At 34.3% G+C, this 26,092-nt stretch overlaps 1 protein-coding gene across 1 annotated transcript in view; it reads left to right on the top strand.

Annotated features, from left to right (window-relative positions):
• Window positions 1–13,962: 13,962 nt before the first annotated feature.
• Window positions 13,963–26,092, top strand: part of LOC129223235 (photoreceptor-specific nuclear receptor-like) — a 30,934-nt gene continuing 18,804 nt past the window's right edge. Inside the window, exons 1-3 of the mRNA XM_054857800.1 lie at window positions 13,963–14,002; window positions 20,569–20,895; window positions 21,419–21,661. Of these exons, the coding sequence (XP_054713775.1) occupies window positions 13,963–14,002; window positions 20,569–20,895; window positions 21,419–21,661 (610 nt within the window). The remainder of the gene's footprint in view (window positions 14,003–20,568; window positions 20,896–21,418; window positions 21,662–26,092) is intronic.

Genomic DNA, 26,092 nt, shown 5'->3' with positions numbered 1-26,092 from the left:
TGGTTCCGTTTTATGGGGCGGTGAATTATTCATGAAATACGGATTGGGTGTGACAGCAGAGGTGGTAGGAATTTTACAACTCCGAGAGAGCTCTTGTGCCATTCAATGAAGAGATGCATTTAATTCCATTCAGGGTAATGGTTGATGCTAACTCGCATTTGCTTTTTGGAGGTTTTAAAGGATATTACAATTTTTTTCTCGGGGGTTGGATAAAATTTTCAAGTCGTTGTTGTGCGTTTGGGATTCAACGAGGAAAACATCAAAGACATCCAGTGGAAGTTCACCAGTTGTGTGAAAAAGCAACTACTGAGGGGAAAAGTCTCTTATTTATGCTCGTTAGAAGCACAATATCTTTAATGTTTTGACTGTGACAACTTTGACAAACACAAAATTTAGTAGGAACTTAATGTAGCAGATACTGGAAGTGGGACTAATTCATATTCACTCAAAAAAAAAAAAAAAAAAAGACAAATTATAGCTGATATGAAATTTCCTTTGTAATAATGATATTCTTTGTAAAACTATTTTACTAATAACTAATAGAAAAGATTCAGCCACAGTAAATATAATCGTTTTTGTGAAGTTTCTATAATAATTTTGTAAGTGATGCAAGTCTTTTTCAATAACAAAACCCGAGCAGTTATGCTGTCATTGTTTCGATACAAACAGAGCCTGTTTTGAGATACTTTGTATATTCTTCAGTTTTGACTAAATAAAATATGGATTTATTTATAACATAATGTAAAAATATTTTCAGTTCATAATCATTTTATTAGAATCAGTGAAAATTGGTTAAACAATTGGATTATTTAGAGATAGGAAATACAATGTCTGACTTTCTAGCGGTTCCTATTAACTGAATATTCGGATTACAATCTTTTGGATTAGGAAAGTCTGAATTAGCTGTGGGAATCCTGAACGAAAAAAAAAACACTTAAAATATCAAAGAACTGCCTTAACGCGATCCAACCTATCTAAAGGACTGCCATACCTCTTGCAGACTATGTAGAGAAGGCGCACTCGGAAGTTGAATTCTTGGGGGGGGGGGGGGGGGTCCCTGTTTATCGAATGAAACTCCACATTTTGCCGATTAATAAAAAACGACTTTGCACATTTACATTTATCTAATGAAAAGGGACAGTTGAGCTCTAATTCCAATAGTGTAATTATATCCCCAAATTTTCCTAATTGTCAGAGAAAACTTGTCGAATAAGGTAATTTTTGTTGGAGTTACAGTAACCTCTAATAGGGTTGATTCTGATCAAGAGATTTCGAATCACGATTATTAGTTGAAAACTCATGTTATTTCGGTTTTTTTTTTCTTTTTTTTTTTTTCTTTTTTTTTCAAAGTCTATCATCATGGAGTTGTTTCCTTCAGTCAAAAGTACTACTTTTGACTGAAATTGATAGAATAAGCAAAAAAAAAAAAAAAAAACATAGACCCAGAAAATATTTTTATTTTCCCAGCAGTTATTTTTTAATTATTTTTTTAAAATGTCCGATTTTTCAAACAGTGCGTGATCTTGATGACGTCACAAATGATGCTCTTTGGTGCATCTTTCTACCAGGTTCCACGTTATGATAATCAACAAGCGAATCAAATATTACACTCTGCGCTTTCTATCAACCCTATCGTTGCCAATACAAGTGAGTAAAGATGCGAATTAAATATTTTGCTCTGTGAATGGCAACACTGAATGGCATTTCATCATTTGTGATGTCATCGGTAAGATTTGTAAACAATGAAAGCGCACCAATTAAAGTAATTTTTTTAAAGATATTAAACTTAAATAAATTATTTAAAAAATGGTCAGATCCTATGTTTTTAAGCATGCTCTTTCGGAAAAAATACTTTTAAAACTTTGGAAAAGAACCCCCATTGCTAACTTTACAAACTGCTGCAGGTGTTATAAAATATTATGCTCTATTATCTATAGTATACCATTGATTGAGTACTACAAAAAGGTAACTGCAAATTTGAGGAAAAAAAAGAATATTTCCTTTTCATGAAATTTTTTTTTCGAAAGAAGACTGCTATTCTTAATTAAATAAATTTTAGAAATGGTAGTTTAGAAACATTAAAATCAAGTCTTTACAATCTCCAAAAACCGTGGGAAAATATTGATTTGTTGAATTTTCTTTGAAGCAGTATAGAAAAATCTGAGTTATAGTTACCTATTTTCAACATTCTCCCCACGATATAATAAATGAAGGTAGTCCGGATTACTGCAAAAACTATTGGAGCTACTATTTTGAGAGTTTAAATAACAATGATTAGATTACCATGAGTTCTAATATTTACTAACTAGTGGTACCCGCACGGCTTAGCCCGTAATAGAAAATTAAAAGGTCTTTTGGTTCGCCTGTATATTTACAAATAAGGTATCGGGTCTGTCCACGGTGACTGACGTTACAATTTGACTCTATTTTTAACTTACAAATTCAGCGCTGTCTTGAAATTAAATTTTGTTTCTTCTGAAATTGATCGAAAATGTCATGATATGGTACCTCACTGCCCCGACACGTGTTTTCAGACTTGAGGAAATATTTTTGTGTGAAATTGAAGGGAATAAAAAAGCGTGACTGATGTTACGCAGAAGAGACATTGAGAAAATTGACTTATATACAATTTGAAATTCTCTTCAAACTAATAACGTAAACTCTAAACAGTTTTTTTCTCCTTAAAGTAGATATTTTAGACTTGACGAAAACACTTTGTTTTATTGGAAAAACTTAAAAACTGAGAGTATAAAAGTTATTTAACACCCGTGACTGATGATACAAAGATTTTGTGACTGATGTTACATTTACAATAAATTGCTGCAACTATAAATTATTTCTCCTTAAAAATAAAATTAGCACATGTTTGTTTAAAATTGTATTTAAATTACAAGAAAAGTACATTTATACAGTTTTAAAAGATATATTTTTGATGTATTTCATAAAACAAAAAGTCCTCTTGCATTTATTACATCTAGTGCGCTAAATATTTTATTCCTTTCACATGTGAATAATAAATTTCATTCACATTAAAAGGCTATTTCCAATGTCTTTCTGCTTGAATCTTGACAGTCACTAAATACTCTTAGTTTTTAATTTCAATGCATCTAACTTCAAACAATTCTTGGTGATATTCTTCAAGAACCCGTTCTCCCTTTGCAGTCAACAATTTTGGAACATGTTCTGCTGGAAGTGATTCTCTCCTTTACTGCAAAAGAAAGTGTTCTTGCTAAACACCTGCTGCAGTTTATAAATTAAAAAAAAAGTAGTACTCAAATATAACTCTTTTTAACATGGGTGCAAGTCGGAATGTGATAGCTCTGATCTTTGCATGAAGCTGTGACATTTAGAAATATTTCTGTATCGATGATATAGCACTTTTTTTTTCAAATGCATTACATTCAGAATTAGTTGTATCTGTTTGTCAAATTTAATATTGGAATTTTTTTACGGCTGCAGTGTTCTTTTGTGAAGATATAACAAACTAACAGTGTTTACCAAGGTTTCATTATTTTGAAGAGGCATAATGCAGTTAGCAATTTAAACCTGGGATTTCAATAATTTAAACTTGTTCTTCTCTTGTTCAACTTCATCATTTAATTTCTCTTTTTAGTTCCACTCTGAACTAACTTTGGTAATTATGCTCGGATTTTTAACATTATTTTATTTATTTTTTATAGTCCGCTCTTTTTAGCTTCTACTTTGTTTTACTTTTTGTAATGTTTATGTTTTGCTTCATTTCTTAATTATATCGCCTCCTTTTTTGCCTTTCTGCAGCAATCAATGGCAGTTGTGCAATTTGTTTAAGGTTTATTACCAAAAAGAGAAATGTGACTGATGTTACTGTGACTGATGTTACATATTTTAAATAAGTTTTAAATAATTAAATTCAACTATTTCTAAATATTTAAGGGATTAATATTAAAGATATCATCATAAATGAAGAGAATATGACTTTTTATTAACTTGGGTTTGTTTTTGTTTAAGCAATGCAAACTTTTATACAATTTTGTGACTGATGTTACAGTAGTGTGAGGCCTAGTTTAAAAAAAAAAGTTAAAAGACAATTATAACAGTTTAAAGTTTCTTGGTTGGTTTAATCTCTTTCTGTGTAAACTAAATTTCAATAAAAAATAAGATTGTAGCCATAACAATTAATTTCCTAAGTGAGAAAAAAGATTAACTTTTCGAGTCGCTAATACAATGACACATGGGCACTGAGTAGTGTTGTTCAAATTTGCCTATAAAACTTACAAAAAATGAGTTTATGACTTTTTTTGCATAGTTTTATAAAAAGAGTCTTTTTCTCCTCATATGAAAGAAAAAAAATTACTGATACAATGAATTTTTTTTTTCACTGTGATGTCTCTAGTTTCATGGAATTGCCCTATAGTGAATTTTCTCGCCAGTCGGCTTGTGCTCAAGTTACGATTCCACGGTATGATAACTTCGTAATTCACTCATCCATCTTATGATAATTTTGCTCGGGAAAAAGTTTTTAAAATTGAAATAGACTAAGAACCACATCGAATTTTCGAAAAATCGCTTCGAGGTGCACACCCCCGTGCTACAAACTAACTTTGTGCCAAATTTAATGAAAATCTGCTGAACTGTCATGGTGCTATGCGCGTCACAGAGATCCTGACAGACAGAGACAGAGATCCGGACCGAGAGACTTTCAGGTTTATTAATTAGTAATAAAGATTCCCATTACCATAAGTTCTAATATTTACCAATTCCCTTGTAATTGTACAGAAAGCTTTCAAATATTTACATAAGAGGAAACAAGAATACCGTAATGTGCTTTGAAACACATGTGTTATTTACACAGTTATATGAATATTATATTACTAGAAAATCACCCGTCAAACTATGACGGGTGAAAATTGCTTCTACATTTGAACGAAGCAGTTGCCTTTTGGTGATATTTTGATAGTTGAAATTTTAACCCAGTGGATTAACCCTAAACTCTAGTAGGTAGCGTACATTGTTGATCACTTTTTCGTTTATTCATTCCACTGAAATGACAGTCTTACCAGTAAAACAGTTCACTTACTGGATGCCGTGCAGCCTTGTCAAAATAAACCATTTCCATCAAATTATAAATAACTTACTGAATTTTGGGCCGTGGTAGCCCGATCGGTAGAGTGTCGGATTCGGGGTCGGAGGGTCCTGAGTTCGAACCTCGATGGTCGAACATCCACCGTCGTCATTAAAGGGGACTGGGCGACGTTAAATATGCTCGTGGTCTCAATGTCCTCCAAGTGAAACGATACCTCTGGGGGTGCTAGCACCAGGTAGCTATTAGCTCCTGGTCTAGTTCTAAATTCTTATTAACTGTTCGATCCGGTGATTGTGCTGCCATCTATCGGTATAAAAAAATAATGGAGGCAAGGCACTTGGTATGCAGTCCTCGACATAAATATAGTTGTAGTCAGTTGTGACTCGGAATCGAAATCGACTTACTGAATTTTTGGTGCTTCAACAATGAAATAATGCCGTGACGCATGCTATGGCATGAGTTTCATTATTTGTGACGTCAGCGAGCGTTATTCGATCAGTGATTTTGGCTATTATATGTATGAGGTTTGAAGAAGTAAAATCGTCAATTTACATTTAGTGCATTAGTTTTACAACACAAATTAAATGACTTTTGTTCTACATGCAAGTAAATATGCTTGAAAAAAAAACGAAACATATTTCTGTTAAATTTACCTTCCCCAAACAAACTTGTGCTTTGAAATAAAACTCTAATTCAAGTCTAGAGAGCCATTTAAAATCGCAATTCGATTCCGAAGTTTTTGCAAAAGGGAAAACTTAAAAGGCGCAAAAGCAAAAGCTCTTCCAATATCGAAAAGAATAAAAGTTTGCCGATGTTCGAAATCTTTCTTGTTCGGATGATCCAGTGTAGAGTCCATCCATGATTAAGTGCTTGGAATGGAAAGGCAAAGGTTTTCGAGGAGTATCTTCTGCCCGCAGATGGTATGAGGCATAAGGATAAAGGGAACAAATGCAAAACATATGACAGGGCACGGCTTCGAGACGAAATGAGGATATTTGTAGTTAATATGTTCTTCCTTTTCATTCAGGAAATTCTATAAATAAATAATTCTACACTTCAGTAAATAAATCCAATACGTATTTAAATAAAAGAAGACATTTAATAGCGTACAATATAAATAATATTCTCAACCAACGAAGGGCGAGAAATAAACAACCTTCACATTTCAATCACAAACTAAAACTGTTCTGTTACAATTATTTGCTGTTGCCATTACAAAAAAGAAATATAAAGCGCAGACGATAAATAGAAAAATATATTACGAAGAACATTGCACACGATAATAAAAATCCGTAACCATAATATGGATTCAAATATTTTCTTTGTTTTTTTTTTAATTTTTTTTTTTAAACCACATTGTAAAACGGGTATAATAAACAGGATTTCAGTGTTTTGTATAATTTCATTCCTCAGAAGTTAGTCGCTTTGCTCAAACGCATTCTTATTTTTTTTTTCAAAGCATACTGTGTTGATGGTTACGAGTATATGTGACTCTGAAAGTTCGAAATCTGGTAAATGTCAACATTACCAGATTTCGAACACGATTATTCTCCAGTTTCGAGCATTCACTCTAACATATACACTAAACCAGGGATGCGGAGTCGGAGTCGAGGAGTCATACTGATTTTGCGGTAAATAAGTCGGAGTCGGAGTTAGGAGTTGAAGGTTTAAAATTCCAAGAGTCAGAGCCGGTCATTTCCCCTAAGAGCCTGCAATTAAGCCAGTGCTTGCGGAGTCGGAGTCAGACTGATTTTCGGTTAAAGAAGTTGGAGTCGGAGTCGAAGGCTCTGAAATTCCCAGAGTCGGAGTCGGTTAGTATTCCTCCGACTCCGCAGCTCAGCATAAAACTGAGTCGGGCATACCAGTTCGGAATAGGAATGAAAAAAAATTCTGTAAAAGTTGTTTCTCTGCTCGCACAGTTTTAATGCAGAGAAAACAACCTGTCTTCGTTAGACGGCCATTTTACGAAGAGCAACTTTTCGGGGGAAATTTCGGGAGTTTTTCAGCATAATGTTGATGAGGAGCATATGTCTGATAACTAATTATTCCGGTGGGGAGGGGGGGGGGAATCGTGCGATTTAGTAGTCACTGGCGAGTATGTTTTCGGACGTGGTGAGTGTAATGTGATTCAGTTATTTTTTATATACACATTTCGCGTCGACAAGCAAACCACAACTGCTGTGTTCGTTAGTCTAACGCAAAATGAACAGTATTCAATCCATGCGAATTAATAAACGATAATAATATAAATAGCTTGTAAACAACAAAAGTAAAATTGACATTCAGGTTTTTAAATAGAGACACTAAATTTTTGATTAATTTCATTTAGCAGTTTATTCATTTATATTTGTTTACATACTTGCTTATTGTTATTATCATCTTCATCATCGTTATTAATTATTATTTTTTATTTTTATTTATTTATGTGTTTAATTTATTGTTTTCATCATCATCATAATCAATATTTTAATTTTATTTTTTGTTTTAGCATTGGGAATTTTTTCTCATGTTTTTGTTCTTTGTAATACAACTCGAATATTTTAAATTTTAATAAAAATTGCAGCTCAATTTTACTTAAGATACTATTTCAATATATCTGTAGATTGAGGAAAGTAATTGTCATTCAGGGTACCTTTGAGACAGTCCGGATAACTTTACGCCACCTCATATTTTTTATAGTATTGTATATTTTAAAACTGTAAAGATCAGAAAGCTTATTTTATGACCTCGCTAGCAAGAATGCATCCCTGAGATTTCTAGTTTTTTACTCCCTATGTCAACTAAACTACAAAATATGAAGTGGCGCAAATTTTCCCGGACTGGCTCAAAGAGATTAAGCAGTAACTTCCCAGGGCTATGTTAGGATTAAGACAGCACCACATGCGATAGCTAAAATAAACGTAGCACACCAGCGAGGATGATATCTGCCTCCAGCTCGATTAGTCACTATTCCAGACTGATGAGTCCATAACAGTGACAAAACTGCAGTCTCTGGATGTGATAACGCATGTAACTCGAAGATACCCTGAATGTCTGTATTGTTTGGATCAAAAAATTTGTTTAATGGTAAGGAACTTTACTTAAAGTTCAAGTTCGAAGTCAGAACACTCAAGTTGGTCCAGACTAACACCTTCACTGCCGTGGGCAGGTAAACGGCGGCATTTGCAGAAATGAGTTCTCGAGATATTTGAAGAAACGCGTTTTGGATTCAATACTAACAACAAGAAAATACTGGAATTAAATGTTTTTTTCGCGCTTTTTTTTTAGCGGAAACTAAATAAGCTAGCTTGTTCACTAATAATAAAGCTCAAAGTTTGTCTGGATATCTGTCGAGATATCTGTCCGGATGTCTCTCTGTGACGCGCATAACGCCTAAACCGTTCGGCCGATTTTCACGAAATTCGGCACAGAATTAGTTTGTAGCATGGAAATGTGCACCTCGAAGCGATTTTTTCGAAAATTCGATTTTGTTCTTTTTCTATTCCAATTTTAAGAACATTTTATCGAGCAAATGGTCATAACGTAGACGATTAAATTACCAAATGTCATAACGTGGAACCGTAACATGGGCGAGCAAATGAACATAGAAAATTGGCGAGAAATTCATTACCCATTATTTGTAAATATACAGGCGAACCAAATGACCTTTTAATTTTCCACTACTGGCAAAGCCGTGCGCCTTGCGGGTACGGGTAGTGTATAATAACGTACAATAGATGAAAAAAAAAAGAAAAAGAAAAAAAAATCCAGTTACTGCTTTTTGCCTGTCCACGGCAATATATCTGTCAAATACCTAATAAAAATATTTTTTTTTCAACTTAAGTCATGGTTTAATTGGAAATACCGACCCCGACTAAATTTTTAGACGTCCCCTGTTTGTTTGGATGCAAGGCGAGTGAGTTGACGGACAGATTTGCGAGAGCAAAGGCAAGATGCTTTTTCATTTGCATGGCGTCTCTTACCCGCAGCGGCCCAAGGATTGCTGTGGAATCCCCTAATCCCCGGCGCTGTACCACCTGAGGCCCCCACTTACTCAGATGACGCCCCGGCAATGACAGCCTCGCTGGGGGGAAGGGGCGACACTCTGCAGGCGATCCCCCAGGAGTAGGCGGGGAAGGAGGATCGTTGTCGAAAAGCGGCGTTTTGATTCTGATACCGGAGGAGGACTATTAATTGGACGATTACATGAACATGAATTAAGATGAATCCGGAACTTAAATGTAATCGGGGCTGGGTTGATGCAGTTTATTTCCCTTAAAATGTGCTTATATTTGATAAACTGCTAAAAAAAACTCTGCTTGAGTGACAAAAAAAAAAAAAAATCGGGAAGTAAAGACGATGATTGAAAAGTATTTGAAGAAAAGAAAAAAAAAAGAGAAGAAATAAGTTTTTTTTTTTTTGTACTAAATTGATTAAGGTATTCGAAAAGCATATTTAGCTATTCCCTTTATTTTCTCATTTTCAACCAAATATCCAACAACTGCTTTATTCGTTCACTAGTGGTGCCGGCACGGCTTTGCTCGTAGTAGAAAATTTAAAAGGTTTTTTGGTTCACCTGTACATTTACAAATACTGTATCGTGAATTTCTCGCCAATTGGCTTGCCTATGTTACGGCTCCACGTAATGATAACTTGGTAATTTACTGGTCCATCTTATGGTAATTTTGCTCGGGAAAATCTTCTTAAAATTGGAATAGAAAAAGAACAAAATCGAATTTTTGAAAAAATCGCTTCAAGGTGCACACCTCCATGCTACAAACTAACTTTGTGCCAAATTTTATGAAAATCGGCCGAACGATCTAGGCGCTATGCGCGTCACAGAGATCCAGGTATCCAGACAGACATTTTCAGCTTTATTATTAGTAAAGATTATTAAAATATTTTATACTAGTGGTACCTGCACGGCTTTGCCCGTAATAGAAAATTAAAAGGTCTTTTGGTTCGCCTGTGTATTTACAAATAATGTATGGTGAATTTTCTCGCCAATTGGCTTTTGCCCATGCTACAGTTCCACGTTATGATAATTTCGTAATTTACTTGTCCATCTTATGATAATTTTGTTCTTAAAATTAAAATAGAAAAAGAACCATATCGAATTTTCAAAAAATCGCTTCGAGGTGCACACCCCATGCTACAAACTAACTTTGTGCCAAATTTCATGAAATTCGGCCGAACGGTCTCTGCACTATGCGCGTCACAGAGATCCTGACAGACAGAGATCCGGACAGAGATCCTGACAGACAGTGAGACTTTCAGCTTTATTATTAATATAGAGTATAGATTTCAACTTAATACAATATGCTGCACAAAACGAGAAAAAACTACTTACGATTTGTTTTCTTTTGTAATTGTTACTATACTGTTTAGAAGACATAATATATAACCCATAATTATGACTATAGATGAATAAATGACTATATAAAAATTAAATCAATTAACGTCTGTAGTGAGAATACACAATGAATATAGTTTAGATTTAGAAACATATTGCCGTGAACAAATTAACATTTCTACAAAACTGCGTCTAAGTAACTGAGAAGCAAAAGCGCACATCTGTAACGAACAAACTACCACCCCTGTAATCTAATATAGGTGCATCCATTATCGCCTATAAACTGGATGTTTGCCTTTCCATGTCATCGGTCATTGGTGATCAGATTGTAGGTATAGCGCTACCATAGGAAACTGAAAATGGTGACTATGAAAGAAAAAACTTCCAGGAGTGCTGCGAGGGAGTTTTGAAGGTCAACCCCTCCATTCTACCATCCTCCAGAACCTTTGGTTTTAACACATATCACCGATCCGAATGTAATTTTTTTTTAAATATCCATTAAGGATTGTTATGAACAAACCCTCATCTCTCAGAGAAGATTAATGGGGTCGTTTCCAAAATCTTAAAAGCATTATTTTCTGAAAGAGCATGCTCAAAAACACAGGATCTGACCTTTTTTTTAAATAAATTATTTGTTTAAGTTTAATATTAAAAAAAAATACTTAAATCGGTGCGCTTTCATTGTTTACGCTTCTGCCGATGACATCACAAATGATGAAATGCCATTCAGTGTTGCCATTCACAGAACAAAATATTTAATTCGCCTCTTTACTGACGTGTACTGGCAACGATAGGGTTGATAGCAAGTGTAAAGAGCAATTTTAATTCGCTTCTTGATTATCATAACGTGGAAACACGATAGAAAGATGCGCCAAAGAGTATCATTTGTGACGTCATCAAGACCACGCCTTGTTTGGGAAATCGAACGTTTTAAAAAATTAATTAAAAAATAATTGTTGGGAAAATGAAAGTATTTTCTGGATCCATGTTTTTTTTTGCTTATTCCATCAATAGCAGTGATTGAAGGAAACAACCCCATTCTCACTGTGTTAGTGTCGGGTACGAAATTGAAAATCATCCGAATCTTCTCAGACTTAAGAAACTTGCACACGTAGATGTGCATTTTCAACGTATTGGAAAAAAATTAGATTTAAAAAAAAAAAAAAAAAAGTTTAAGTCTGAATTAGTTTTTTTTTAATGAATTTTCTTTATTAGTGCTAGACTTTATATAAACACCTGTACATTTTATCGTCGTATAAAAATTGTGCTTTTAATTACCGAAAGCAATGGCAGAAAATCCGATTTCTAGATAAATCATTGCAAACCCCCATCACAATGCGTGGAAAAGGAGACTTAACACCTGGTAAACATATAACCCCATTTTCTTGTTCATGAAATTAGCCTCGATTCATATAGTAGTTCTTTCTCTCAAAAATATCACTTATTTCATCAATTTCTTGATCTCGTAAATTATGCATTTGATAATTTTTCTTGTATACATACAAGAAAAATTATCATTTCTCCACATACGCGGTTTAAGATTTGACACCTTTATTTTATTTCACGCGGGTGAGTTTTGGTTTTACTGGCGCTGGTTTTGCGCGGATGCGGCAATGCAAACAGATAACATTTTCCCCTCTTTCAAAATTCAAACTCCTAAAGATTGCAGATGACGCGTAATCAACTGCATTTTGGAGTGCTAATAATCGAGCTTGGGCCACCGGCGACATTTTATGTAATTGGTTCCAAAACTCTTTCCAGAAGCTTAATTATTAAACTCACACAATTCATAACTCAAAGGAAGAAGAGCTTTTTGGAGTGACAAAGGCGACCAAAACCAACGAGGATACTGACATCGGTGATACACAACCAAAAACGTTCACATTTTAAATTTTGAGCCACTCCTAGACAGTAAAAATGATCTTTCTGATTTGTTAGTGAAGGAAGATTCTGTTACATGGAAATGTCGCAAGTGATCATGGATGTGTTAATGCTCTGCAAAGAATTACAGAGAAAAATTCCTAATGACTGCCAAAAGACTATCATAGCCAGCTCCTCTTTATAAACAGGACACAAAATTAATTTGTGTTTTCTTTATGCATGTTGTGCATAAAAATCGATATAAATACACATTAAACTTATTATACAATTAGTCATCACTAGAATGAAGTATTTTGTTATCAACGGAACCATATCCCTATTTTAACACTAGTATTGGGTCTCAATTTAAGCGGTTTCGATTTACGCGGCATTTCCGTGGAACGTAACCCCCGGGTAAAACGAGGGTCTACTGTATCCGGATCTCTTTTGGTTCCAATTAATCCGGATAAACGAAATTCTACTGTATATTTATGGTGAAAAAGCTGCGTAATCGTTAGAGAACAGGAGCAGCAGTTCGGTATACCTAATCTAAATATTTTACAGTGTTAGAATAGTCAGGTTACTACACCATTTTATTCAATTTCAAACATAATCATGTGGTGATTAAGAATGAAAATCGGGTTAGAGAAGCCCATAATAATGGTGTAGAGCAGTGATTCTCGATCTGTGATCCGCGGACAATTTTCACGTGGTCCGCGCTCAGTTGTGGAAAATTTATTAAAATCATTTATATAGTTGTAATTGAATTTATTAAAGAAAACTTTCGGATTCACCTTATTTCCACCCCCTCCCCCCCCAAAAAAAAATTGTTATGAAAATATTATGTGGTCAGCATAGTACAGTGGAATCCGCTTAATGGGACCACCGGTTAATGGGACCAGCCACTTATTCGGACCAAATCTTTAAGATCCAAAACAAATCCCATTGCATAAACCTAATATTATTCGCTTATTTGGACCAAAAACCCGTTTAATCGGACCAAGGAACATGAGAACAAATTGGAGGCGTGATCTTGATGACGTCACAAATTATGCACTTTGCCGCATCTTTCTATCGCTTTTCCATGTTATGATAATCAGGAAGCGAATTAAAATTGTGCTCTACGCTTGCTATCAACCATATCGTTGCCAATACACGTGAGTAAAGATGCGAATTAAATATTGCGCTTTGCGAATGGAAAAGTGAATGGCATTTCATCATTTGTGATCATCGGACAGAAACATAAAGAATAAAAGTGCACCGTTTTAAGTAATTTTTTAAAAAATATTAAACTTAAACAAATTATTTAAAAAATGGTCATATATGTTTTTAAGCATGCTATTTCAGAAAAAAATACTTTCAAAATTTCGAAAACAACCCCATTGCGTCCTAATGATGTAAATTATTCATGTTTGTGAAATTATAAACTATTGATGCAGTCATGCAGTTCACTTTCAGATGTAAGAAACCGTGCTCTAAAAACGCCCGTTTTCTTGCGCCGTTTGATCTTGATCTTCTTGGTTTCGTCCAATGAGATGGAAGATCGGTTGATTGACAGATCAGGCATCCTATCAGAAATCGCACACCAAAGATTTGCTCCGAGGAATAGCGGAGGGAGTAACACAACATTTAAAAGACCGAAAGTAAGAGAAGAGTTCCCATGAAGCTATTGTTAAGGATTGGATCAACTTTTGGAAGTTCTGTCAATATGGGAAAAAACTTAGATAGGGAACTTCTGAGCAAGAAAGGTAAAACTAATTTTTGTAATCATAAAAGTGACATTGAATTTAATGAAAATCAACGCAATTATTTGAAAAATGCTTGATGTCTGATTCTCTTGACGATTTTCTGTTGATCTGTGAAACAATTTATGTTTTATGTAGTTATTTAGTCTATAATTACGATGTTGCTTGTTCAAAACTATGACTGGAAAATGTCTCTCCCCCTCCCCCTCCACCACTCAATGATAAAAACCTGGGGAGAAATCAATGTATTTTGAGTGGTTTGTTGGAATAGTATATTATACCAGCAATCTAGCTGGTTGAGAAGAGAGTAGCTATTCTCAACCACCATTGATCCGCAGAAAAAAATGACCATTCTTCGAAAAATTTTGCTCGTTCACGCTAAAATACTTCTATGCTAAAAAAAGAAGAATCTTAGTAAAAATACGGAAAAAACCTTAGTAAAAATACGATATTTTTTATGTAAATTTTGTGATCGATCTTCATTAATTTCTATGGTTTTTCCAAAATGTTAATTTATGTATAACTGTTACAGCAATTGCTTATTTTTATATTTGAATATTTTTTGTGACCGTTCTTTAGTGTGAGAATATTTCTTTGTTTTTCATATGAAAAAACTCTCCCCGCTTCACAAACTGTTTCACGTATTTTTTTTTTTTTTTTTTTCTGGTACACTAATCTGTACTTTTCTTTTTTTCCCTTTTAAAGGGAAGGGGGGAAAGGAAAAATAGGGGGAAAGCGACACCGGTACGCATTTTTTTTTCCGAAAGGTTTTGTCGGTACGCAAGTCTGAAATATGAAAAAGCGCTGATTTTAGAGAGCATTGTTTAACTTGTAGTAGAAGACAATAAACTTTTTGATATATGAACAGAAAGTAATAATTATTTTATTCATTTTAAAACAATGTTCCGCACCAGTGATATTGAAAACTCTTAATCTTGAGTACGTTCAGCATAGTCAAGAATACTAGTTGAAATTAGGGATGTGTCGTTCATGAACGAACTTGTCAAAAAGAACGATTCCTTAAAATGAACGGATCCGTTCGTTCACCTAAAAAATGAACGACCGTTCTTTTGATCAGTTGGCAGTTTGGAGCGCTTGTGATAAAATCGCTTTTTATTTTTGAATTTCATTCATCTTCAATTTTTTAACTCTTAATCAACCTCAAATTTCCTTTTTCTCAGTGCATTACAATATATTCATGTCGATTTTTTTTACTTTCTGCTTTATTCATAATTTTTCCTTACCCGTTGCAGTTCATTTGCAGTTTTCCAATCTATTAGAAATGTGTTCTTGTTTACTAACAAAATGTTCGGAATTTCCACTTTCTGTCCACGCACCTGCTAAAATCCTTCTCACGCTTACTGTCGCCAAATTATTTTTAAAGATACCTTTCATCACTTTTCTGGCGATCCTTTTGCATTCTATTTAACATCCCTGCTATCAATTACCATCCATATTGATTTGGCTTTATTTTTAACTTGGCAATTTTCAAGTCGCTTATTTTACATTCAATATCCAGAGATTTTTAGTAAGGATTAATAAGGATTAATACTGTCCAATTTTTTTTGTCATTTAAAATACTATTTTTTTTTTTTTTTACTATTCTGGTTGGTATTCTGAAATATTACTTTTGAAGCTCCATAATCTTTAAGTGAGTCTCTTTCTTTTTAAAATTAAATTATCCTGTAGTCCAGCTTAGGTCCGACGGCAGACCACGTCAACCTAGTTGGAAACTAGGGTCCGGGTCTTTCAGGGGGCCCTACGACACTGACGCAAAAAAAGGAAAGAAAAGAAAGAAATAAGAAAAGAAAGAAAAAGAGAAGAAAAAATGACAGGAAGAAGGAAAAAGGGCCCTGCGACACTGACGCAAAAAAAGGAAAGAGAAAGAAAGAAGAAAAGAAAGGAAAAAAAATGAGAGGAAGAAGGAAAAAGGAGGGGGGGGGGGGACTCCGAATAAGAGAAAATGTAAAGATGAAGTAAAATTTACTGTTTTGGTATTTACTGTTGTAGCACTTAAGATAGAGTTAATTGTGTTCTTGAAAGCAGTTTTGATTTTTTCTTTCTCCCCCCTTTTTTCTTTTTTTCCCTCTTTTCTCCCCCCCTTTTTTTAACTCTCTTTCCCCCTTTTCGTTTCCTTTTTTTTTTTTTTTTTTGGAGGGACGGGAAGGGACCCGACGAGATAACTGACAAGGGAACCCTCCTTGGCTCTCTGCGGCCCTGTTAAACTTCCGATTATCCGTGGATAGGCTGGTAATCCGGCTGAGTTATCAATACATTTGTTGTTACTTTTTAACCGACTTCAAAAAGGAGGCGGTTATCAGTTCATACCGTATGTATGTTTTTTTTTTTTTTTGTCCACTCACAGCGTCTCACCTAGTGAACCGATTTTGATGATTCTTTTTTTAATGAATAGGGGATGGCTCAACTTAGGTCCCATTACTTTGTTTGACCATATTTGTCCTTTAGAAAAAAAGTTATGGGCGAAAAACCATAAATTTCATGCAATTTCCCTATTAATTGATTAAATTTGAAACCCATTGTTATGAAAGTTTGGTGCCATAAGACAGTAACATTAATAGTAATTGTAATGATAATTTTGAATGAAGGTTTCTCTGAAGCAAGCATCAAGTTTCTTCAGTGGGATATTTCGATAATAATCGGGAATCTGGCGCTGTCGTCTCATTTTTGGCGTAAATAATTTTATTTTGGTAACCTTGCTGATTTATAGTAACAATATGTGAATTATCGAAATCTTCCCTTTTTCAGTGCTATTGCTTCATAGTGGGGGTAAACCTAACCTGGAAGCGAGGTGATGCAGTGATTAGGATCTGCTTAGCCTTCACAATGCTACCATTAGGTTTGCCTCAACTGCAGTAGTATTTTTTCGTTTTCATCTATGCCAATAACAAATGATGGGGGCTAAGTAAGAAAATACAGAATTGCATCATGAGCAACTTAAATGCTGTGAAATGTAAATTAGTTAGAAAAAACGTAATACTTAAATGGTTATAATTAAATTTACTACACATTAACTCCAAAGAGGAACAAAGATAAGATTTTAGTGCCAATCGCTTAAAGTTTAACGCGTGTTTATAGTTTTTTTTTTTTTTTTTTTTTTTTTATTATGGAGCATTTTTATGAAAAAAATAAGGTGAAGTTTCGTGATGGTAACTTCTAACTATTTCTGAAATACCTACATTTACACTAAAAAGAATGAAATAAAAAAAATTTTGAAAAAAAAAATAGAACCGACTTCAAATTTGCTCTAAAAAGTGAAAAATAATTTTATTCTTTAAACACCATCGATAATGCTTTTAAACATAATTTTTGAAGTTGGCGCAAAAACGATAGATAAAATCATTCACAGGCCATAACTCAACTACAACTATAAATTTAACCAGGCCCTTTTTCTTCACTATCACATAAAGCATGCATTGATGACAACATATTTGAATAACGATATAAATGTTTCGTTCGTAACTTTGGATGCTTTTCTGAAAAAAATATGAACGAAGCATGGTTACACTGGATTTTACGTTTTGTTTTTGCGCCAACTTCAAAAATTATGTTTAAAAGCATTATCGATGGTGTTTAAAGAATAAAATTATTTTTCACTTTTTAGAGCAAATTTGAAGTCGGTTCTATTTTTTTTTTTTTCAAAATTTTTTTATTTTCGTTATTGGTAATAATACTATATGTACGTATACAGTGCTGTAGCTCGAAAAAATATTTGAAGGAACGCATCTCTTTCTTTTGTGTAGATATCATGCTTTACAGATGTTTGTTTTGGGGGAAGAAAAGGTCTGTTTCGACAATTTATGCCAGTTTTTATTCAAAAAGCAGACGTTTTATGAAACAATATTTTTGTTAAGTTTATGTATGTTTAACGTACATAATTTTAATAAACATTTCTTTATTCTCGTGTTTTATATTACAGCTTGTTTCTTTTCTTTTTTTCTTTTTTGTAGTTCTCTTTTACTTATTTCGTGATTTATATTTTTAAAAATGTAACCGAAAGTGCACATTCAAATTTTTTTTTTTTTTTTTGTTTTTTTTTTTGTTTTATTTTAACCTGTGACTATACTACACTTGGAGATATATTTCTATTTAGAATTAGTGCACTCTTTCACGTAAGTTCAATTTTGCAAATTTTCTGACACCACAAACAGTTTATTTTTTTATACAGTAATAAAATTTAATAACTTAATTTTATGACATGCTGAAATGAAACCTGCGATTTTTGCAATGGAAAACATATCTTAGCATTCGACAACTGAGAAATATCTTAGAAAATGAACTATAATTGCTTTGTACATCTAAACCCGAATAAACTTTTTTTATTCATTTTTCATAGTTTTTTTAGTAATTTTTCCTTCAAAGAATATTACTGATCTAATGAAACATTGCGAATGTAAGTGAGTATGTCGTTCAGAGAAATAGATCTCCTTCAACAACTTCTTTAAGTGAATGAAGTCATTCAAATGAACGAGTTAAATGAACGGGTAAAAAGAATGAACGAGAGAAACTCTGATGAACGGACCATTAAAAAGAACGACATTGCTTACCTGTAGTTGAAATCAACTTTGAATTCGAATAGTTATGGTTTGACTTACTGGTACGATTCTGCCGTTAATTTCCCCCCTTGGGCGACAAAAATAATTCGTGAATTTGTTGTCCATTCAGACATGAAGAAGTACTGAGGGAGTTCATATATGACACCGGAATTTCATCTTACGTGGTGAAAAAAAATAGTTTGCACTAGCTTGTTTAAAAAAGTCGAACGTTATAAAGGGCGTCCCAAAATTAACGCAAGATTTGAATTTGCCGCCATTTCTGCAATAAATGGTTGGCAACCCTGAAAAAAGAACAATTTGACAGCTGAGAGTTTAGGGTAATCAAAAAAGGGAGAGTTATACGATACAATAACGCGATTTCATTATTGAACAATTGTTTCAAAAATAATGAAAGTTGAGGCCGGTCAAGCAGTTACTGTTATTGGCGCTCGGTATCGCAACACGGTAATGCACGGTTGGTTGTGGGCTTGGTGACATAGACCTTTGAATTCAAATAACCCCATAAGAAGAAATTTAAAAATGTTAAATCACACGATCTAGGGTGCCAATTCTGATCACTGAAATGAGAGAGTACGCGACTAGGAAATGCCTTATGCAGTAATTGAAATGTTTCACTCTCTCTCTAGCTGTATGGTACAATAACACCCCATTTTTACTAACCCTAAACTCTCAACTGTCAAATTGTTCTTTTTTCATGGCTGCCAACAATTTATGGAAAAAATGGTGGCAAATTCAGATCTTGCGTTAATTTTGGGACACCCTTTATATATAGGACGAGACTCTCCAAACGGGTCAAATTAATGTCCCAAGCTTGTATCTCATTAGTTAATCACCGTTTGAAAATAAATTTAACAGACTTACATAATATGCTTATTGTAGAAGTTATTTTGGTAGTTTTTGTAATGTAGATATTTATAAATTAATTAATACTGTAATTCAAACCAATCATTTGTCCGGTTCGTTCTACTCCCACCCTCACCCGGGACGTATTTTCCCTCTCTGTAATGCTTGTTTGAGCTGTCTTCCGGTACTTATTCCATGCAACACTTTGTGCAGCACGGTACAAACGTTCACGTTAAATGACATAAAATAAAGTTTTACTAAATCGAGCTACTATTTGAGGGTGTCACTGAAGTTAGACTTCATACTTCAAGGTCCCCCGTACCTACCACTATACTATTTAGCCGGTTGGATGGAACACTGAAGCTCTCAATTTTTGATTCAGACCAGGAGTCGAGCAATCTCTGGTCCAGCATCAACGGAGGTATTCATTCACTTGAAGAACTTTGTGACCATGACATATTTAACGTACTACAGCGTAACGTACAGTTGCCTGATATGAAAAAAAAAATAAAATAATTTGAATTTTGACATCTAGAATTCAAATTATGTTTTTGGCAATCACGAGTGTGTGTATGTAGGCGTGTGCGTTTGTGTGTGGGGGTATGTGTGTTTGTGAGTAGGGGGTGTGTTTATGTGTGTGTAGGCATGTGTGTTTGTGTCTGTGTGCTGGCATAAGTGTCTGGGTAGTTGTGTATATGAATGTGTGGGGGGGGATATGTGTATATGTGTGTAGGCATATGTGTATGTGTGTGTAGGCATGTGTGTTTGTGTCTGTGCGCTGGCATAAGTGTGTGGGTAGTTGTGTATATGAATGTGTGTGTGGGGGGGGGGGTATGTGTATGTGTGTGTAGGTGTATGTGTGTGTGTTTGTGTATGTGTGTGTAGGTGTATGTGTGTGTGTGTGCGTGTGTGTGTGTGCGTGTGTGTGTGTACGTGCGTGTATGCATGCGTGTAAGTGTAGGATATGGACGCAACTTGGAGACGACTTTCGCTATAGGAGCAGCATCGTGAGGAGCCCGTCGACGGTGATGGTGCGGAGGGTGGCGGTGGGAAAATAAAATGATAAGACGCCAAATACAGTCAAGTGAGAACAATTAGCAATCGTGATTGCTCAAAAAAAACATTAATTTCTTTATTCCTTCAATTTTGCAGGAGCATTTTCTTCTCTCTTTGCCATCCATAGCTCACGACGGAATTTCTATCCAGAAGATGAGCACAAAACGAGTCGTGCAAGACGGTCTGATCCTTACTTCAAGCCAACACTTCAGTGTGTGGTGTGCGGCGACGTCTCCAGTGGCAAGCATTATGGCGTTCTAGCTTGCAATGGCTGCAGTGGATTCTTCAAGCGCAGTGTGCGGAGGAAATTAATATACAGGTGTCAGGCAGCTAGTGGAGATTGTTTGGTGGACAAAGCTCACAGGAATCAATGCCAAGCTTGCAGGCTCAAGAAATGCCTTGAAAGTGGTATGAATAAAGATGGTGAGTTTAACAATGTTCACGTTATGATTCTTGCAAACAAGCAAAGTTTTTGCATTTAAGTTGATAATTATATAATGAATGTCTTGAGATGGCTCTGTGATGTAAATAGAGGCTAAATTTCCATAAGAAACGAAATGAAAAAAAAAGTTCTTATTTTTGTTTCATTTGCAAATTTTTGGCGAGAAAAAATCTATTTGATTCAACAAAGGTGAAAATATGAGATTTTTAAAATTCTATTTTGTAGAGGAGAGGGAGAATGAATAAAACTAACTCTTGATTTAAAGCAATATGTGTTGTAATTTTATTAAATGAAACATTTTAAAGTTATTGTTTTATATTTATTGTTCTCACTTGCGCTACCTATTTAAATGAGTTGCTGTTACAAGTTAATGCAAAGTAATTTGTGAAATTCAATGTAAACGACCAATGCCATTTAAGATTATTAAATGAAAGATGATTGACAGTCAAATGTGAAATTTTTAATCTAAGTTAACGATGTTGAAACTCTTCTTTCGCTTTTCAGCGGTACAAAACGAGCGACAACCAAGAAGTTCAGCTACTGTTAGGCTGGAAAGTACTATTCCATCCGCTAAGTCATTGGAAGCCATTGGTAGAGGCATTATCAGTGATGGTCCATCAAGAGATATAACTGTGGGTGTGTTTCAGCCATTTCTTTCTCCAACAGAGAATAGTTTGACACCTGAGCTACTAAAACCTAATGTGTTTCATTTCCTGAAGAACGAGAGCCAAGGAAATAATAAAATGGGTAAGAAGCACCACGCTTATAATATTGACGAATAACATATCAATGGCATAGACTGTTGACCAGCTAACCATGATAGGTAAGAATTCAGAAGGTGAATAAAAAAATGTTGTTAGGTTTGCAGAACGTTGTAAAGTTAGCGAGTTTCAACACTGCAAATTTCTCTGTTTACAGTAATTGAAAAGCGTCAAATGAAAACATTTGGCGTTACTCATTTTTTCTGATGATGTAGTTTGATATAATAATAAGAAAGTTACAAAAAATACTCGTAATTGACAGTGTGTGAAGTTAGTTCGTTTTGGTATGTCCTAATCTAACGCTAATATAAGCAGTAGAACTGATTTGTTTTAAGAAGATTCTACTAAAGAAGACTTCTTTCGTAGGACCAAAAAGTAACAAAGATATTTAAAGTGAAAGAAGTGTGATGTCAGCAACAGGGATGAAAATTCGAAGGAATTTCACTAAAATGGATACGAGAATAGAGCGAAGGGAAATAGTAAAATGAAAACAGTTTTTGAAGAAGTTGAGTCATTCAATCAGCTAAATGCAAGGACAGGAATGGAGCACATATTCCGAGAGGGGGTGGGGACATTTTCTTTTTTGCATTTGAAAATGCATTGTGCGCCGATGTCTCTTCGTACAAAAGTTCGAATGGAGCAACTTTTTCGACCCTAGAAGTCCTGTCTTCTGTTTTTGGAACTAATGTCTAAGTCATCAAGGAAGATTTAAGCTCCTTTCTTTTTTCCAACTACTTTTATGTTTTTTTTTCTGTTGTAAAAAACAATGGTGGGTAAAGCGAATAGCGTTCGAAGTTGTATACATAACACTTTAAGAAGTAAAAATTCCAATACATCCATCAAATGTAATTTGTAACATCAGAGAAAAAACAACAACCATTTATTCTGAATGGATAGACCTTAATGTAATACAGGAAGAACTTACACCGAATCACTCGAAAAACGAAAATAGTTAATTAAACGCTTTCAAAATTAAGTTCCTTCATATATTCAGGTATCCACTGATTTCATTCAACACAAAACTTGTTCATTTCAATGCAAAGCAATACAAGTACATATCAAAGTATTGAAATCTCTAAAATTGCTAGTTGCGTCATCTAAATTGAAAAAGTTAGAAGTCTTACTTACGGAAAATTAGAATAAACACATGCATTTAAGGTCCAATGCGACTTAGTAATGTCCATTTTTTTTTTGTATAAAATTTAGGCACAGAAAAATCTTTAAGAAGATCACTATTTTGAAGCATTACAAACTCTGAAACAGCGTTTCTTAATTCCTTTAATAAGTGGAATATTTGACTTTTCTTCAATAGCATAGTTTGAACACAACACTCTGAAGATGGATGACTTACATTAAAAACTAAAATTACTTCAAATAATATTTATTGTCTTTAAAAAGTAACTTGAAAATTTCACACAAAACTTCTTAAAATGTCTTTGAGTAACTCATTTCAAAAGAAATCTTAATGAGATAAATGGTACTTATTTTATTATCGCAGATACGTATTAAATACTAGCAAAAATACCGGGCGTTGCCTGGGTCAGTAATAATTATTAGAAAAAATCGTTACTTGCTTTTGTTTTCTGTTTTAAGTGAAAGAATTTAAAACACATCTTTTGACGTGATTAAAAATCGAGTTTCTTCCTTACCCATAAAACTAAAATAGCAATAAGTATAAAGAACAAAGTAGTATTGATTTAGAAACGAAAGCACTATATTTAAGCATATACAAATTTAAAAAACATGAAATTAATCTTCTCATGTTTAAAAAGATTAATCTGTTGATACTTTTTTTTTAACATGGAGTCTAAAACCTTCTCTGTATGGCTAATGAAGTACGAAGTGATTAAAAAAAAGTAGCTGCGCTCGTAATCCCTTTATACTTGCTTTAGTTATTTCGGGAAATTTCAATCATTGTGGCTCTTGGTGCGATTTTACCGTATTTGCGAAAGTCGTTTCGGGGTACCTTCGATGATGCTCCCCCATTCTTTCCTTAGTTTGTAAAACGATATGATATTAATTTTCGTTACAGAGATATCGTCGCCAGATGCTGAGATATTTTTGGTCATCATAAAATGGCGCTAAACGGTTTCATCCGAAATGTTACCAAAATAAGTAATAAAATTTGGTGATTGTTTGAAATTGTGCTAAAAGGAAAATTAATGGAAGTTTTTGTGCTGTTTATGGATTTGCCTAATTTAGTTGCTGGATTATTTAACACAGTAAAAAAAGTCTTTTGAAAATTCTTTGATTGGCGATATTTTGTTTACATGGTGAAAGCTGAGAAACATTATGACGTAGTCTTCGGCTTCAAAAACAGCAACGTTGAAAAAACTGCCAAATGCATCAGCTACGGAAATCTTTCTGCAAAAATTTTGGCGATCTGCTGGTTGTTTGGATAATGAGTAAGTGTTCAATCAGCATAAATAATAATAAAAACCATTAATTACATTAAAGTTCCGTTTAAATGGAAAATCATCAGCCAAATCATGTATTATTTGCCAATCTTGTGCAAAAATCTTACTTCAAGATTTGACTTGAGAAAAGCCTTGAACAATCACGAAAAGCAAAGAAAGTCAACAATACAACAATTGTCGCTGTCGACTGGGAGTTGAGATGATACACTAAATACTGTATTGAGTTGGGGAAAGCCTTCGAACATGGATCTAAAAAGCTCATAACTCGTTTTTTATTCTACTTAGAAATTTCGAACAGGTGCCATCTTCAGCAGAAAAATCAGAGCTTTCGATGGACATATAATGTAAATATGTGCAAGTATTTTTTCATCCCAATATTAGAGAATTTATACAAAAATTGTGTCTTATTGCCCCCCTAAGGGGTTTTGCCCCCCATAACGGGACGAAAACTACCCTATGTGTTATTCTGATGCATAAGCTATATTATTGTAAAGTTTCATCAAAATCCGTTCAGTAGTTTTTGCGTGAAAGAGTAACAAACATCCATACATCCATCCATACATCCATACATCCATACAGACAAACTTTCGCATATATAATATTAGTAAGATTACGCGTGAAAATTGTATTCTCATGTCAGGAACAGTAACAAGCCCGTTGAGATGCTTATTATTGACATATAAGTGGAGAAACCTCTTTATGTATGTGTGATGGTTGAAAGTGGTAAAGGTGCTAATACTACCACCTTTCGAGACAGTTGATAATCTTAACCTTTTAAATTGCACCAGAACTCCGATAACAGAATTATTTTCATTTCTTTTGCAAGGATCAATCAGACGTATCTGCTATAAAAGTTTAGTTTTCTAGTATTGATATAGTCAAAGGTCGTACATTGACAATTAACTGATTTGTAATCCACAATTCATTTGATACTTTCTCTGCTATTTCTCTGATTAAAGCTCCACTCAAACCGTATTTTTACCAATTTTTAACTGACTAATTTTAACTAAAAGAAGGAATACAAGTTTCACGGGACCCCGGAGTGATCGCCATAGAACCCTTGGGTTCCGAGGGTCACAATTTAAGAAACGCTGCTCTAGAAGAAAATGGCAACATGCTGAGAGATTTTTTCGAATGGGTACATCTCTCCAAAAGGGACCTATAGTCTCCTTAAAGGGCTAACTGTGCGCATTTTTCTTTTGTCCGTATCTCTACTCTTTATTTATGCTAATTGCGAAATGAGTTTCTAACTCGTTTGATGGTTCATTAAACATTGTTGCTTGAAGTTTTCCGTTTTAAATTTTAGTTTTTGTAGCACTCAGTATCTTGATATCTTGTGACGAGTTACGTGGCAACTCCACATATAAAGAAGTATAATTTTGCCGAAGTGGTGATAGTAGGGAATGCTGTTCTGTGGGATTTTAAACGATCAAATTCGACATTATGACGTCAGAAGTTCATTTAATCTACGGACTTCAGACTGAAAATTTCCGGAAAATGTTTTTTTTTTTTTTTTGAATGAATATCAAGGACGGTAAGCTGACTAAAAGGACGAACATAAAAATAAGAAAATGGACTGAATTACAATCCCAGATAATTGGCTACTTTCCTCGACTCCATAAGAAAAACATAAAAGTACACATTTAATTTATATCCACAGCTATGATAAAAGGGAATAATAGCCTGTTCCATCCTCAGTACTTGGAAAAACAATCGTAAAGCCTTTTGGGTGTTCGAAATATCGTAAAGTGCTTAAAAATAGCAAAGGTGCCTAAGGAGGGGGGGGGCTGGCGCAGACAGCGCCAGTGAAATTCTTCAGGAATGAGGGAATTAAGGAAGGTTTTAGAACCATTTTAGGGGAGGGACTCTCATTCTGTGGGCTCCGTAGCATTTGAGGTGCTCCACGGCCTCAAGGGTATGGGTTGCTGAAAGTAGGGTGTCGACTGCACATCATTGCAAATAGTACGCACTCGAAAGAAAGACTGGCAGCATGACGCATC

Source organism: Uloborus diversus, chromosome 5 (assembly GCF_026930045.1).
Source record: "Uloborus diversus isolate 005 chromosome 5, Udiv.v.3.1, whole genome shotgun sequence".
In the NCBI taxonomy this organism is placed as follows: Eukaryota; Metazoa; Arthropoda; class Arachnida; order Araneae; family Uloboridae; genus Uloborus; species Uloborus diversus.
Note: the sequence above shows the minus strand (reverse complement) of the source record. Positions and strands in the feature narration are given on the sequence as shown.